The sequence below is a fragment of the Simochromis diagramma genome, unplaced genomic scaffold, assembly GCF_900408965.1.
Source record: "Simochromis diagramma unplaced genomic scaffold, fSimDia1.1 OVJJ01000304.1, whole genome shotgun sequence".
Lineage (NCBI taxonomy): Eukaryota > Metazoa > Chordata > Actinopteri > Cichliformes > Cichlidae > Simochromis > Simochromis diagramma.
The window spans coordinates 5,387,302-5,404,375 of NW_024387030.1; the positions used below are offsets into that span (position 1 = coordinate 5,387,302).

The 17,074-nt window shown below is 42.5% G+C and overlaps 2 protein-coding genes across 4 annotated transcripts; both read left to right on the top strand.

The window, feature by feature from the left end:
- Positions 1 to 458: 458 nt before the first annotated feature.
- On the top strand, positions 459 to 17,057 carry tulp4b (TUB like protein 4b). Of its 3 annotated transcripts, XM_040041701.1 has the most exons (17): positions 2,001 to 3,137; positions 3,769 to 4,049; positions 5,677 to 5,756; positions 5,868 to 6,137; positions 6,638 to 6,766; positions 6,929 to 7,090; positions 7,262 to 7,442; positions 7,536 to 7,643; positions 7,738 to 7,904; positions 8,263 to 8,487; positions 8,748 to 8,982; positions 9,430 to 9,553; positions 9,677 to 9,821; positions 10,972 to 11,065; positions 11,157 to 11,300; positions 11,405 to 14,853; positions 15,080 to 17,057. In XM_040041701.1, exons 4-17 carry the CDS (start codon positions 5,886 to 5,888, stop codon positions 15,194 to 15,196), a joined length of 5,532 nt encoding a protein of 1,843 aa, XP_039897635.1. In that variant the 5' UTR covers positions 2,001 to 3,137; positions 3,769 to 4,049; positions 5,677 to 5,756; positions 5,868 to 5,885; the 3' UTR covers positions 15,197 to 17,057. The 3 variants fall into 3 exon arrangements, with proteins under 3 accessions (XP_039897634.1, XP_039897635.1, XP_039897633.1); XM_040041700.1 differs by lacking the exons at positions 2,001 to 3,137; positions 5,677 to 5,756 and adding an exon at positions 459 to 645; XM_040041699.1 differs by lacking the exon at positions 5,677 to 5,756.
- On the top strand, positions 1,513 to 2,004 carry myct1b (myc target 1b). The gene has a single exon (XM_040041613.1). The coding sequence runs from the start codon at positions 1,513 to 1,515 to the stop codon at positions 2,002 to 2,004; it is 492 nt and encodes a 163-aa protein (XP_039897547.1).
- Positions 17,058 to 17,074: the final 17 nt, after the last annotated feature.

Below are 17,074 nucleotides of genomic sequence, written 5' to 3' on the forward strand. Positions count from 1 at the left end.
GCTCCAGAGAGCTGTGGTTCAGGCTGTGCTGTTGGCCTGAAAGCTCTTAGGGCAGGAATGAAGTGGGAACACAGCAACAATTGAAGGAAATCCCCACAGAGACTCAGAGCTTGATACCCTGCAGACTCTTAAGCGGATGGTTAGGTTTTCATTATCCAGAACCTTGTCAAGACACTTGAAAACTTTCTCAGGCATATGAGGAAAGACTATTTATTCTGACTTGCCTGAAAATCCATGAAAAACTTTCTATATGATACTGAATGATCTGAATAAAATTGTTACATAAGTAATAGAAATCTTAAACATGGCCTGCTTTTTAAATGTAAAAAAAAGTGTCAATAATGGCTCATTAAAAAGTATTGATCGCAAGGAAATGATGTAAAAGGAAATGAGCTTGTTTCCCTGTGTTATGTCCCACACAGATAAGCAGTGCGTTTGCTAATTTTAAAGACAGAGAGGGAAGGAAGCATGACAGCAAAGTTTCCGCCACAGCAAACACTGTAGGGGGGAAAAAGCAAAAAGTCTGTCTTGGAAAAAGCTCAGTGTTTCTCCGTCTGTGTGGAATCTAGAGCTGAGCTCATAGTGGAATAATGGCACAAAATAAAACGGATCCCTCTTTGGAAATAGACAAATCATTCAATCTGGGTGAGTGTATCTGCATTTCTTTCCCAAAGCTGTAGCCTACACTGTGTAAAAGTACAAAGTTTTGTATTTTAAAATATAGATGTGATAGTTCTTCACTTGATTCAACACATACAGTCTCACAGTAAAAAAACCTGCAATCCAAAATTAGATCACTAGAAAATACTAAAATGCACATTATTTTTGGATCAGTCAAACAAGTACTGAATGGTCTGGGGCCAAAATAGAGTCCTGCTGCTACTTCAGTACTATTCAAGTATCTTGGATGCAATTCTTTACTGCAGACAGAGTCAGAACAGCAAGTATACAGCACTTAAAATACCCCCTTTGAGTTTCTTATATTTTCTTCTATAGTAGAACATGTTTTTATCTGTGATAGGCTTTGTTTGCCATAGCTGTCTTGATGTCTTACATAACATATGAATTGCTTTCTATGCGGCTGTCCAATTTTAGTACGTGATTTTAAAAGTTTCCATTGTTTCTGGACAAGAATGACGATGGAAATGTTGAGTAAATCTTTTATACATTTGACATAAATGAAATGGTCTGTTTGCACTTCATCACACTGACACTACACAGACTAAAAAACCCACACACCAGGTATGATGTAAGGTTTTATGTAACATCGTAGCCCAGTATAGCGTTTCCCAGAAACAATAAATCAATACACCGGAGGAAAATTTCAAAACAACTCTAAGATCTTAGCTGTTCCTCTCCTGAAACTACCATTTGAATATATAATTTACCCAATATGAGAACAACACAATCCATCCTATCTCCCTCTAAACTAAATATTTCCAGCCATTTTTTTTTTATCCCTCTGCAGTCCCTTTTCTGAGACTTTGCATGATTTCTCTGTTTCCAGGCGATATGATTCTAGCCTTCTGTTTATCTGTGCTTGTGGGCCTGCTGCTGGGTGCTTTGATCTACGTTCTGCTGACCTGGGCATCCAGGCGCCGGGCTACAGCCAGGATCACCAGGCACTCCAAAAAGAAATCTGGCGCTTCACAAACAAACGATGCCACGAGCAGCCAGCTGGGCCTGTACCGAAGCACTTTTTTGAGCGTCTACAGACAGCCCTCTCTCGAGCCAGTTGGCCCCCTGGGGAGTAAGCCAGGTGCAGAGACATCCACGTTTCGCCCACTGCCCAAGAAGAGCAGGCCTGCCCTAGATATGGGAGATGACACCCAGGTGTCTGAGGATGCAGCGCCTTCAAACTCATCTGATTCAGCATCGCTTGTGTCAAACAAGAGGCATTCCTTCTGGCTGGGCAACAATGGGCTTAAAGGTTTTCTACCCTCGCAGACGCCCCCTCCTGCATATGACACTGTTATCCATGCCTTTGAAGAGACTTGCACCTGAAAAAGTCCACATAAATACAACAAGAACTGAAGCAGTTCGGTGGATAACAATAGACTTTCTGGCTTTGCGTTGTTTTTAAAGGGACAGCTGTCTGTGCACGATTCACTTTGACGCAGTGTGAAGGGGTTAGAGACATGAAGTGTTAGCTCAGCTTTTGTTTAAAGACACGAATAAGGGTTGCAGTTTCCATAATTGATACATTTGCACATTATTTTCCCTGTAATTCACTTTTTTTTCATAAAATATCAGCAAATGACAAAATAATAATGGCCATCCTATTTTGTCTTCTCTAAATGTTACATATCCATTTGTGATGACCTATAAACGGACACAAGAGGCACATTTGCACACCGAGGAAGATTGGGGGAGCTGTTTTCGCTTTAGCTTGGAAGTGGTTCACTGATTAGTTAATTATCAAAAACAGTCAGTGGGTGATTTTCTTTAAACTGGTTAATTGTAACATGACCTCTCATAACCTGTAAACTACCAATTGTGTTTGTTTTCTTTTTGTTGTTGTTGTTGTTGTTTGTTTTTAAAGGGTCTGAGAGCAGATTCTGCCCCTGATTGTGTGTCCATGAGAGCCAATAAAGAACAAAAATAATTATTTTTAAATGTCTGAATCTGTTGTTATAGAATTCACACGCATGTGAATTTAATGAAATTCGTGTCTCTTGTTTGTGATGCTGATCATGAGGCAGAAAGGTGGGACAGTGGGTTACCAGCGCACGCATAACATCAAGGTGTTGTGTCAAGAATGTCACCTCAACTTACGTCGCAAAGATCGGGTGCGCCTTGTGGGGTTGCCATCATGAAGGATACACGCTTTTGAAGTGCAGTGTTGAATCTAATATTTATTATATGCTAACAGCCCGTGGACGAGCCTCAATATCATAAGATACCTAAATGAACTGCACATAGTCACCTCCAGCGCTTGTTAAGACGATTATCATGGGTGTTGACGCTTTTATTTTGTACTAACTTGAAAACATTGGTCTATTTTACGTGCTACCTGCCTCATGGCAACCCGCGTTAAAGCCACAACCCCAAAGTGCGCCAGCGGAAAAGTGCCTGGCAACACTACCGCACTGTGCGCCGACTACATCTGGATTAGTACGTGATTACAGCGGTGTCAGGTACGTACAACATATAGGATATATTTTTCTCCCCACAGTCGCTTTTATAAATGAATACATTCATTTACCACCGCAGTTTGTTTTTGTCTCGTAAGCGCTCAATCATTCAGACTACTGCATGCGGTGAGACGCCTTTGAATGGGAAAATCATTTGATGTAATGTGTCATGTAGTGGGAGACCTTTATAAAGGAAAGGATGGGTAATTTATTTCGACTGTAATCGGGTGCTAAAGTCTCAAACCTGAGTTTGAGTCATAAGATGCAATTATATTATTGTTAGCTACACTATGATATGTTTTGGGTCTGCTTCGTGTAAAATATTGGGCATTTTAGTTCTTATGCTTGCCTGGCTGCTGCTGCTGCTGCTGCTGTGGTGAAAAGGAACAGACAGTATCAGTACCCATGGAGACTGCGAGTGCCTTGGTCTCCAATGCAGTGTTGCTGTTGCATAGAGACTGAGAAACACTGTGAATTTCAAGGTTGATGCACTGAATGACAAGGATGCTATTTAAAGCAAAAACCACCTCTCTCTCTCTCTCTCTCTCTCTCTCTCTCTTTCTCTCTCTGATTACCTTACTTGTTGAATAACAAAATTCCTCTTTTCCTCTTTTTTTCATCTTCACTGCAACAGGATTGCACAACTCTCTGGAGCCACATCAGGAAGACATGGGATGGGCTACTGGCACAGAAGCCTCAAGTCATTTAATGGCAAACTCTGGAGCGTAGAGCTGCTTGATTTGGGTGAATGTAGAGCTGGACACCATTTGGTTGTATGATGCATTTTACTTCCCCGTAGATTTTATTGTAAGTATCAAGAGCAGAGCAGCCACTACCCTCCAGTGCACCATCTGAATGGAAATATGGACACCTTCAATGGAGGAATTTTGACTCAACATGTCCAGGAACTATGAGGTATTTTTTATATTTATGTGCTGCCAGACTAACTTGAATGTCATTTTTCACTTTAATTAGCCATATTATAAAATGCTATTACCTATTATGTAGTGTGCTAGACGATACCACGTAGGATCTAAACCGTTCATAAACAGATCTTGATTTTAAATTGCAGAAGAGACACCCAAAAACTAAAAGCAAACCAGACTAGATTTGTTTCTGTCGTACTTGTAAAATATTGTGTTCAGTGAAATTAGTATTATAGAATAGCAGTGTTTAAAAGCTACTACGGGGACCTAAAAGAGTTAAAATAGCATTTTAAAGGTCCTCCAGGGCTAATGTGGGAAATCTTTACGATATCTATGTGAGTGAGCTCTTTCAGACATTTTCATGTAAATCCAAATGAGTAGGAAGGTTGCAAAATGAATGCGCCCAAAAATGAAATGTGTCTAACCTACGTTGTGGAGACAGGATTTAAAAATACACTGTGGTTTGCATATTTGTGCCCTAAATTGCAATTCACATGTTTCGTCTAGTCCTCCTCTCATTTTCAGTTTGTGAATATGAAGAAATAAAACACAGACTGTCGTGATGATGTAATCTAGAGACAAATCCTGGAGCCACTCCACGGACAGTGAATAATAGAATAACAGCTAGAACACTATGAGCAGCAGACATCGTGATTTTACTGGTGTCAGAGCACATTTGGTGATTCACTTGTGTACTTGCGTAAAGTCTGTTCACACAAATGAAAATCATTAGGATGGAATTTATCAAAGAACCTGTAAGTCATGTAAGTGCCTGGTTTCACTCGCCAGTCTGGTACCTGCACATAAGCTCAGGAAGATGATGCCCACTGATATCCATGAATTTGTTAATTGGGTGTTTTTTCAGGGGTTTTCTCTTAACATGCAAATTTACGCCTCTGGGAGGCAACATTTTAAAGCTGAACCAACTCTCTGCTCATAACTTGATAACATAGGTGACTCATCTTGATGATCTCTGTGTAAAAGGAACATACACAAAGCTGTGTTTTTATTTTTATACAGAAAAGTCTCACCATATTTGTGATTATATCACTAGCCCAGGGGTGGGCAATCTCAGTCCACAAGGGCCGGTGTCCCTGCAGGTTTTAGATGTGTCCTCGAACCAACACAGCTGATTTAAATGGCTAAATTAGCCCCTCAACATGTCCTGAAGTTCCCCAGAGGCCTGGTAACGAACTAATCATGTGATTCAGGTGAGATCTAAAACCTGCAGGGACACCGGCCCTCGTGGACTGAGATTGCCCACCCCTGCACTAGCCCCTTGTTTATCTTTGTATATATTGAAAATCCGGTTTTTCTCTCTTTACATTAAAGACTTCTTTCCAAAATCACCCTTAAAGCTGATGTTGAAAGTTCAATCTTTGTAGCTGCTTTGATTAAACTCCACCCCAAAAAGGCCTTTGAATGAACTGCCAAGGTCCAGAAGTGCTCAGAAAAGAAGGAAATTTGTACCGGGCAAACAGCAACTGCCCATTAAGATTGTATGATATGACTGGAAGCATCAGGAAAGCTTGGATCTTGTATTGAGATTGTTCTGTCATCTTGTGTTTCAAAGGTCAATAAGCTTTTAATCTAAACTATTTCATATTTTACATTAGTAACCACAGCCGAGCTTCCTGTTGACCATGACAGTGTTCATACCAGAATGCCCTGAGCTTCACTGAAAAGGCAGTTTTAAGTAAATGCAGAGTCACACACTGACATAAACTGAAAACGTTCATTATCTAGCTTTATTACAATTGAAAGCATGGTGTTATTTGAAACTCTCTTTCTTTGTTTCGCTTGCCAGCCTGGTCAATCAGTAGGGATGTTGGCCGCCGTGGAACATGGTCCCATCCTCTGCAGCGACTCCAACATCCTCTGCCTCTCGTGGAAAGGCCGGGTCCCCAAGAGTGAGAAGGACAAGCCAGTGTGCCGGAGACGGTACTATGAGGAGGGTTGGCTCGCCACAGGGAATGGGAGAGGAGTCGTTGGGGTGACGTTTACATCGAGTCACTGCAGGAGGGATAGAAGTACACCTCAGAGAATCAATTTTAACCTGCGAGGACACAACAGCGAGGTGGGATTTTCTCTTTTTTTGCAATGAGTTGAATGTATAAATAAGAATTTGACCTCTGCTCTTTCATTTTACACAACTAAAACAATGATCTTCTTACTGATCCAGCCCACTCGTAAAGGAACTTTTGCAACAGCAGAGTAAAATCAAGAAATTACTGTTTGAATAAATAAATTAAAACAAAACAATCCTGCATATTACAGAACTAAATTGGGTTAAATGCACACTATATTTACAGAGACTATGCATTAGCATACTTTGGAAAATGATTCATCTCGCTGAAATGCTAATTTTTATTACATTTAAATAAATTAAAATGCTATATGAACAGAGTGCATTTTCATTATTGTGTGCCATTAATATTTAAACACATTTACTGCTGTTGAAATTATTATTTTTTTCCTCTTTGTAAGTTGATTTTTCTTTAAACTACTTTAGCTTTTATTTTGATGAATGTTCCTCTGCTAGTGAAAAAAAGCTGATGGTGTTTGGGGTATTTGCAGGTTGTCTTGGTGCGCTGGAATGAACCCTTCCAGAAGCTGGCCACTTGCGATATGGAAGGAGGCATATTTGTGTGGATTCAGTATGAAGGAAGATGGTCTGTGGAGTTAGTGAATGACAGAGGAGCCCAGGTAGACATGAATTTTTTTTGCAAATATGAGCTAAAATTGCTTTGTTTTCCATCTTTATGGTATTTAACACGCTTGTACTCCAACTGATGCAACAGAAAGGCTCTATCTTCTTGGCGCTGACCTCTTGTGTAATTACACTAATCATAGAAATCTTTAAATTAGGTGAGTGACTTCACTTGGTCCCATGATGGCACTCAAGCCCTCATTGCATACAGAGATGGGTTTGTGTTAGTCGGCTCGGTCAGCGGTCAAAGACACTGGTCCTCTGAGATTAATCTGGAGAGCCAGATCACTTGTGGCATCTGGACCCCTGACGATCAGCAGGTACCTATGTTTGGCTGAATTTGTACTACATAAAAGTTAATTACAATTACGTATAATTCAAAAATGTAAAGGTGTTGTGGAATAATGTCATAATCTTGAAGTGAGTGAGTGAAATGGGTTTGTTTGTTTATCTAATCAACTATTAAAGTTTAATGTGCAATGTCCCCTCAGGTGTTGTTTGGAACAGCAGATGGTCAGGTAATTGTGATGGACTGTCACGGAAGGATGCTTGCCCATGTTCTGTTACACGAGTCTGATGGGATTGTGAGCATGTCTTGGAATTGCCCCGATTTCCTAGTCGAGGACAGCACGGAGAGCGACACAGACTCCGATGACAATATTCTGCCTTTAGGTACTAAACCAGTTTGCCCTTCGGCTCATGTAACTTAGTTAAAAGTGTTGCCTGAGGAAGACTCACATGTGTACTTTTCTTTCTTCCTCCAAGTGCGGCGAGTTAAGCCTCTGTTGACTGTCACCTTCTTATCAGGAGATATCAGTTTGATGAATAACTATGATGACCTCTCTCCTAGTATAATTCGCTCAGGGCTTAAAGGTATGAACTCTGAACATAAGTATGTTAATTTGCAACTTTAGTGATATATACTGTTAATCATGTGAAGTAAATACCCTTTTTCTTTACACCAAAGACGTCGAGGCCCAGTGGTGCTCCCAGGGAGACCTCCTGGCTGTGGCTGGCATGGAGAGACATGGGCTCCCTTCTGACTCAGCTTGTGCATCCATCATGAGGAATGCCCTTGTTAAGTTTTATAATGTCCAAGGTGAACACATCTACACTTTGGAAACACCGGCACAGGTTAGTCCTTCATAAATTAAGGGATAGATGTCTTGCTTAAAAAAATTATAATAATGAACATAAACCTTGTGTCATATTTCATGAAATCCACACAAGTGAGGACCAATTAGTAGAAATTGTCTTTCAATTGTTAAACATTTTCAGACATTCTTGAAAGAAAACTACAACAAAGATTAGGATTGACACTTTGCCAGATACAAGGGTGTAGATTGTTTGTTTTGTAATCTGACCTAAAGGGTGTTAACCTTTGTTCCAGCTCTAAGTCAACAATAGGAAGTAGCATAAAACAGAAACTAGCGAACCTGCTCTGCTATTGACGTGTGCAAGAAGTTTCTTATTCTCAGTGGTTCTTTTTCAGAGGCCCATAACCACCATTTGTTGGGGTCACAGAGATTCCCGTCTGTTCCTCGCATGTGGACCAGCTCTCTATGTGGTCCGTGTGGAGCACAGGGTGGCCAGCCTCCAACTTTTATGCCAGCAAGGCATTGCCAGCGCCCTGCGAGAGGAGAAAGATGTCGGGAAACTAAACATGCCCTCGCTTCTCTGCTCTTATGTCACCACTGCTTTTATCCCCACCATCAAGGTATTAAAGTTTAATGTGCAATCCTGCATCAGGTCTTTTTTGGTACAGCAGATGGTCAGGTGTTAGTGATGCTTTTCACCACTGCTTTTCATATACACCGTTGCGGTGCAATGATCCCTGTTTCATTAGTGTGCAGTGACTGTCAGAGATAGGTTTCTTACCAACTTTATTGCACAGCGAGTAAAGGAAAATTGCTGACAGGGGCATCTTTTCATTTGAGTGTCCAGCAGTCTTACAGCTCCTTCCTTTCTTTGTTCTAGCCCCCAATTCCTGACCCCAACAACATCCGCGACTTTGTCAGCTATCCCACAGCAGGGAACGAAAGGCTCCACTGCACCATGAAGCGAGCTGAGGACAGTCCTGAAGCAGGCGGACCCTGCTACACGCTGTACCTAGAATATTTAGGAGGACTGGTGCCTATTCTCAAAGGAAGGCGCATCAGTAAACTTCGGCCCGAGTTTGTTATTATGGATCCAAAAACTGATGGCAAGGCAGGTGGGTTTAGACCTGAAAGAAAGCACTTCACCTAAATCTTTTAAAAGTCGCTATTCATTTTGTCTTTAGCTGCAGTGAAAACTCTGCACAGTTTGGAATGGTCATGAACCAAAGTAACCACAAAATGCATTAGGGGTGGAACAGAAAATAGACCTGCCCAGGGTCATTCTGTATGCACCTTGTTTTTGTGCCTATTTGTGCTGTGCGCTCGTCATTCACCTTGAGGAAGAACAAGTACAGAGTGTGGTGATGAGTGTTGTTTTCTGATGCAACATGGTCTGGGGCCTGATACAGGAATAGAGTATATCGTGACCTGGCTGCACTCGTGTTGCATTTAATGTTATTCATGCAGAGCTTGCCCACTAATGGCATGTTAGTGGGTGTATTGTAGATATTTTGTTCAAACTCAACTTTATTTCTTATTTTTCTTTGCTGTGCTTCTTTCAGAGGAAGTTTGCGTCAATCCCATGATCTCATACACCGACAGCTGTAACTGCTCTGACTCCAGTGACATTGAGCTGAGCGATGAGTGGGTCGGGAAGAAGTCACCAAAGTTATCTCGCGGAAACAGGTCACCAAAACACGTCTGAAGTTATATAAATGTTTTTTATTTTTCTGCACATTTTCTCCAGCAATGTTTTTTCATCATTCCAAGTGATTTTATGAGGTGTAAAAATGTGTCTTTGTTTCCAAGGTTGAACATGGAATCAAGAAAATCTCCCAAACTTTCACGTGCCAATCAAGAAGGCCAGCGATCACCACGCCTACCAACAAAGAAGCCTCCCGTTCGGTCACCCAGCCTGACACGGCGTGAGTTTTCTATGGATGGAATTACGGAGGTAATGACCTGCCAAATACAATGTACTGCCAAGTATTACAGCTCATGCTCATTAGCTAGTAATACTGTAGTACCTGCATTATTATCACTGTGTAATTCACAGCAACTTATGTTACAATATGTTTTCTTTGTTACTGGGCTGCCATATTTCTTTTAGATCCTTTAATGATTGGCAAACTCACAGTTACTGCCATAGTGGAAATACTGACTTTGAATTTAAGCTTTAAAAAAAAGAAAAATATTTGTTTATCTAGGGCAGCATAGGCCAGTTATCCCTGTTGCCTTACAGCAACAAAGTTCTAAGTTCAAATCCATCATCTGGCCATGGCCTTTCTGTGTTTGCATGCTCTGGGCTCTTTCCAGGTACTCTGGCTTCCTTCTGAAGTCCAAAGACATGCATTTAGCGGGGTTAGATTAATTGGTGATTCTGGTGAATGTGAGCACAAATGGTTGTGTGTCTCTCTGTGTTAGCCCTGAAACAGATTGGTGACCTGTCCAGGGTGTACCCTCTCGCCCTGTGGCAGCTTGGATAGCCTCCAGCCCCCTGAACTATCAATACATCCATCCATGGGTAGAAGAAAAGCATTTAGTTTAGGCAGCCAACTGCTATGATGAAGTTCAGCACTCAAACGGATGATGGCCACTGTGTAACAAATGATTTGACTGTAGAATATATGCTCACCTGTCAGAGGTAAAGAAAAATACAGACTGTGATTTATTGTTAGGTCCACATTAATCTTGTCTCTACTTCAGCAACATTTAAAGTAAGGTACACAAATTTAAGTTTCTGCTGATGTGCCAAGTGAGCAGATGTGTGCAGCCTTTAAGGACTCTGCTCTGCTGTAGTTAACTCTGTGAAGCTGCAGATAATTAACTGCTTTAGCTTCTATTTAAGTTTTTTAAACCCAGATTACACTCTTTACTTGATTATCTCTTACATGTAGGTGTGCATTTGCTCCATGATCAGGCAGCAGGGCAGGGGAAAATCAGGAGGGAAAACTAGCGAAGGAGCACTGTCATCAGTTTAATTATTTATCATGGACTATAACAGTCAATAGTGTGCTGGAAGTAGGTTCACATGTGCTTAGCAGCAAAGCTTTCACACTTATTATTCACTTTTCCCCCCTTATCTTCAATTTTCTGCCTCACAGCACAATTACCTTGCACAAGTGACATCTAATATTTGGGGGACAAAATTCAAAATTGTGGGACTTGCTTCGTTCCTCCCCACGAATCTTGGCGCAGGTAAAAAACAAAAGCAGCACATATACATGACTTTTCTCAAAAGTTACTTTCTTTTTCCTTCTCGAGTCAACTCTATTTTCTTCTTTTTCAGTCATCTATAAGACCAGTTTGCTTCATTTGCAACCGAGACAGATGACAATCTACCTTCCAGAAGTGCGAAAGATTTCTCATGACTTTATGAGCCTGCCGGTGTTCAACCCCAATGTGTTCAGCGAGGATGAGGATGACTTACCAGGTAAAAAGGAAATCCAAAAAGATGCAAATGAATTAGTTTGCATGCCCATCAGTTTATTATCATCCTAAGTCGCTTATACTCTTCTTCTCTGTCTTCTTATATAGTCATGGGGCCGTCTGGAGTGGCTGGAGACAATCCTCCATGTACAGTCAACATTCCCATTGCTCCCATCCACAGCCCAGCTCAAGCCATGTCCCCAACTCAGAGTATTGGTCTGGTTCAGTCTCTTTTGGCCAATCAGAATATTCAGCTTGATGTTCTGACCAACCCGACCGCCACTGCTGCAGCAGCAGCTGCAGCAGCAGCAGCCTCTGTCCCTGTCACTGATCATGGTCAGGATGCTGTTGCGTCACCATATCCTGTGCCAACTAGATACACCAGCCCTGGTCAGATGATCTTCAACGGGTTGGAGATGGGTCCTCTTCTCCCTGGCACTTTACCTCCCCCACCTCCACCTCACCATCTCCCACCACAGCCTCATTCACAGCGTTCTCATTCACAGCAGCCTCGCCAGCAGCCATCTAAACAGTCACAACAAATACAGACACAGCAGCAGCAGAAAATGCACCATCATCAACAGCAGCAAGGGCAACTGCAGCAACTGCAGCAACAGCAACACCATCACCCGTCCCAATCACAGCAGCAGCTGCAGCAGCAGCAGCAGCTGCAGCAGCAGCAACACCAGCAGCTACAGCAGCTGCACCACCAGCAGGGGCAACAGCAGCAACAGCAACACCATCACCCGTCCCAGTCACAGCAGCAGCTGCATCAGCAGCAGCATCAGCAACTACAGCAGCTGCACCACCAGCAGACGCTACATCAACAACAGCAACATCAGCAACATCAAGTTCAGCAACATCAACAAATGCAACAAGCGCAACAGCAAGTGACGAACCAACAGCTTCAGCAACAGCAGATCCAACAGCAGCAGCAGCAGATGCAGATGCAGCACGAGCAAATGCAGCAGCAGCAGCAGCAGATGCAACAGCAGCAGCAGCAAATCCGACAGCAGATCCAAGAGATGAGGCAGCAGCAGCAGCAGCTCCAGCAGCAGCATCAGCAGATCCAGCAGCAGCATCAACAAATGCAGAGGCAGCATCAACAAATGCAGCAGCAACTGAAGATCCAAATGTCGTTGCCCCCTCCTCCATCTGGCTATCCAACTATTTCCTTGCAACAGCTTCATCTTCTTCCCCAGATGCCACCTCCGACCACTGAGCCAGGGCTCGACAGGGGAGACCATGGACACACTCTGAAGCCAAGTCTGCCACGTACATTACCTCCCTCCTTTAACGATACAGATGGGTCTGTAGAGATTCAGATGAGGAAAATAAATCCCCCTCCTCCGTACCCTGGGACTGTAGTGTCTGCAGCAGCAGCTTCAGCTGCTGCTCCTCCTCAAACTCTCATCACAAACTGTGACAGCCCAAGTATCCTGGCACCGGACCCCTGCCTGAAAAAGGATGAATTTTTGCTTCATCCTGTCACCTTACAGTACCCAACACCTCTTGGGTATGAAAGGATCACGACCTTTGACAGCAGTGGCAATGTGGAGGAGGTGTGTCGGCCACGAAGGCGCCTCATTCGCAACCAGAATGCATACGCTGTGCACAGCATTGGGGGCTCAGCTACCCTCAAAGTCACTTCCTCAGAGAATAAAAAAATTCAGCTTCCATACAGCTCAGCAACATTAAGTCGTCTTTCTGTCCCTCGATACACAATACCAAGTGGAGACCCCCCTCCTTACCCTGATCCAGCCAATCAGGTAACAGCTACACTTCCTCCTCCCCAGAGAATTGATAGCAGCCTCATTCATGCCACTCTACGTCGTGAACGAAGGGATGTGGGCCTCAAAGTGCCACAGATGATGGACAGCTCAAGGACACTACCTACTAAAGCTAAAATGAACAGTGCATTAGCCCTTTCCTACCAGCAGAGGGTGCCCACTGCCTTATACACATGCACACAGTGCAGTAGTAACAGCAGCAGCACCAGTGTTAGTGTCAGTGGAGGTGGAACTACAAGTAGTGGTATTGCAGGTGGAACGGTGGTGAGGCAGGACTTCCCACCAGGGAAAGGTGCGCATCACAGTACCATTATAGTGCACTCCAAAAATGCCTCTCCAATGGCATCTCAGTCATCTTACAGTCTACTGGGTGGCGTTGACAACAGTCGGGACAGAACAGTGTATGTTAACTCTGCATTTACTGAGGACGAGACTTTAAATCAGCAGTGTCACCTTGAAAAATCAGTACGTCAGCTGACTCTTGGTGATGTCAGTTTGACAGTAAAACGCCCTCCGCCTTACCAGTGGGACACCTCCGCCACAGAAGATTTCTGGCTCACCCCGGATCAAACAATGTTAGCTCCCCCACCTCATAAACCGCCTCCCCTTATTATCAGTCAAGCTCAGCACCTTGATGTGACTCGGCTTCCTTTTGTCCTCACAACTAAACCTCCAACCAGTCCGAGCACAAGCACTCTTACTTTTCCATCAGGTTACCAGATATCCCTGTCACCCTTTCCTCCAGGGGTGGGTCACAGTGGACCCCCACTTCAGACTTTGCAAAACCCTCCGCAACAGTGTTCTCCAAATGAAGTGGTCGCTCCTGTCCCTTTTGCTCAGCAGGACCCCAATTTGGTCTTGCCACCGGGCTACCCCCCAAATCTGGCCAACTTGGCCTGCTGTCCTCTCCCTCCTCTGTACCCAGGAGCAAGCTCATGTGCCGGACTCCAACTGCACCCGGTCAGCCTCCACCCTTGGAACCCTTACCCCTGCCCACCGCCCATGCAAGATCCTCCCGCGCCTCCACTCCCAACCAAAACTCACCAGATTTTGGAGAAGCCAATACTGTCCCCGCCTCCTCCTACTGCACCACCTCCCCCACCTCCTCTTCCCCCTCCTCCCCCACCTACCGAGTTGCCACCATCCAAAAGTGCCACAGAAGATCTCGCAGAATCTGCCAATAACTTTCCAGAGCCATCATCCTTGAATGAAAGCCCTGTCCCACAAGAGTCAGAGCGCTTCAACAAGAAGAGCCGCAAAAGGCTTGACAGCCGGGCAGAGGAGGCCAACATGCCCACTGTGTCTGAGGGCAAATCCAGAAAGGAAGGGCGTGCGCTGTCTGATTTCAACACTCTCATTGCGAGCCCGAGGCTTGGTAGCAGAGAGAAAAAGAAGCCAAAGGGGCAGAGAGAACAACTTAATAAAACAAAGAAAATGAACAGGACCACGAATGAGTTTCAGGATAGCTCAGAGAGTGAGCCAGAGCTCTTCATTAGCGGTGACGAGCTAATGAACCAGAACCAGAGTAGTAAGAAGAGCTGGAAGAACAAGCGCAGCATGCGTATGGCAAGTGAGCTGGAGGAGATAAAGTGTCGCAAGGCAAATGAAAGGGAGGACCGTAGTTTAGGCAGCCAAGGGTTTGTCTACGTTATGGCCAATAAACAGCCACTGTGGAATGAGGCCACCCAGGTGTACCAGCTTGACTTTGGAGGTCGAGTCACCCAGGAGTCAGCAAAGAATTTTCAGATCGAACTGGATGGTAGACAGGTAATGATAAGCAACATTAGTGAATTTAAAAATGAGTTGTCTCTTCATCTCACAGGGGTTTCTATTTTTCTATTTTTGCTTCAGCCCTTAAAGCAAAAACACCAAACACGTGTGACATCATCTTGTATATCTTTGGGCTTTAGCTTTAAAAAAAGCAGCTTCACGATGCTTATGTTTTGGTTACTGCTTTCTTTCTGAAATATCTTCTTCTTCTACAATTTTTTAGGTGATGCAGTTTGGGCGGATAGATGGAAATGCTTATATCTTGGATTTCCAGTATCCTTTCTCAGCCGTGCAAGCGTTTGCTGTTGCCTTGGCAAATGTGACTCAGAGGCTGAAGTGAAAAGGTCATTTGGTGTTGCTGTGCACTAACTCAACAGAGCTGAGTGGTCTTAGCTTCCAACGTGTGGGGCTACGATGGAGAAAATGTCCTGTTTTACTTAGAAGAGATTAATATATGTACAAGCTAGTCTTGCACATGGAGGCAATTTACAATCAGTGTGTTTAGGGCAAAGTCACTCCAGGTTGGTGTTGATGAAAGAGATTTAAGTGAATCCATAATTTCTAGTTCATATATTAAATGTAGTCATGTAGTCAAAGTATTATAATTATTATGATATGGTATATATTAGATTAAAGAAAACAAACCTAACTAACTTATGTTGCAGTGACTTTTAAAAGCAGTCTGGAGGTTTAGTGCCATCTGTAGTATCAAACACATTATCTCGCTATTGAACTGCAAATTAATAACCTTGTCGTGTTTATAAAGAAATAAGCACAGCAAATATATAAGTCTGAAGTGGCATTCAAAATTTATACACACGTTCACTAAGCCATACCGTATGTTATATAAAGGCTGCACTATTTTAAATCCGTATTAAGAAATAAGTAGATATATTATACAGTTTTATTATATCACACTTATAGGTATTTAATTACATTTATTTATAATCTCATTTGGAATTTTTTTCAGTTGAATGTCTTCAACATTATGTTCAATTTGCTGAACATGCAATAGAGGGATATATAAATTTGGTAGCTGCAACATGAAAAGTTGAGTACAGTTTGCCATAGTTTATATATTTTCTCTTCATGCTACTTCCATGAAGTGCTGCAATGAACATAGTTAATCGTATTATTTTGGACTCTGTACATTCAACCCATTCAACACCTGACGGTGTGTTCATTTTTCCACTTGTAAATTGAAACACATTTCGATTGAAGAAACATTATTCTCTATTTCCTTGTTGATTTCAGAATCAACTATTGTGGATACAGTTGTCAGTAATCGTGTACAGTAAGTCTATGGGTGCCATATCTAGCCAAAGGCATTTGGCTGAAAGGATGCCTGCTAGAAAATTAGCAGAAAATGATGTCATGTAGATCTCATGTCACCCAGAATAAATCTACACAGTAACGATTAAGATCTTTTCAATCAAATTCACTTGGTTGGCTCTGTTTTGTTTCCACTGGGTGTTTATGATGCTACTTGAATTCTGCATTTGAATGTGAAGTACAGTAGTTTGCCTATTTTGGAAACCAGTGCTGCTTTAGATAGAGCTTGTGTGCAATAATGCTACCTACACAGAACTTAATGTCGTACCTGCAAAAGAAAATGTAATGCTGCTTGCGCTGTGTATTTAGTGACCTAACATTATTATGTGCTTAGAAAAATATGTGTGTATGTTGCTAATTTGAATAATTTTGTATTTCACCTTTGCTTTAACATTGCACCCTGAGTTGTTTTGGTTTTTTTTTATTTTTGTTGATGTTACAGAAAAAAGAATGAGAGCATAAACATGCAGAGCTATTAACTACAACATACTCATAAGTTGCTAGAGATGACCCGTTAGTGGGAGTCAGATTCATGTAGATTTGGTGCTATTGTATAAAGAAAAAAATGTGATCATATCTGGAAATCTGTCACTTGTTTTTAGAAGTTTATTTTAACTGGAAAGTATTTTGCAAAAAGTTACAGAACATTTGGTGCAGATGTTTTCATTTCAGCTTTTTTTATTCAGTGCAGCTTCAGAGATTTTAGCAACAGTGCGTGTCAGTTATTATCAGCAATACTGCCTAATAACCGAATGGTTTGCTGCCTGATTGTTTTTCTCTTATTTTGTGATGAAAAGAAAAATATGACTGTAGGTTTTCTGGGGACCTATAAGCTGGCCAAAATGGAATAAAAATCTATGGTTCCAAAATGTTTTTTGTTGTTTTT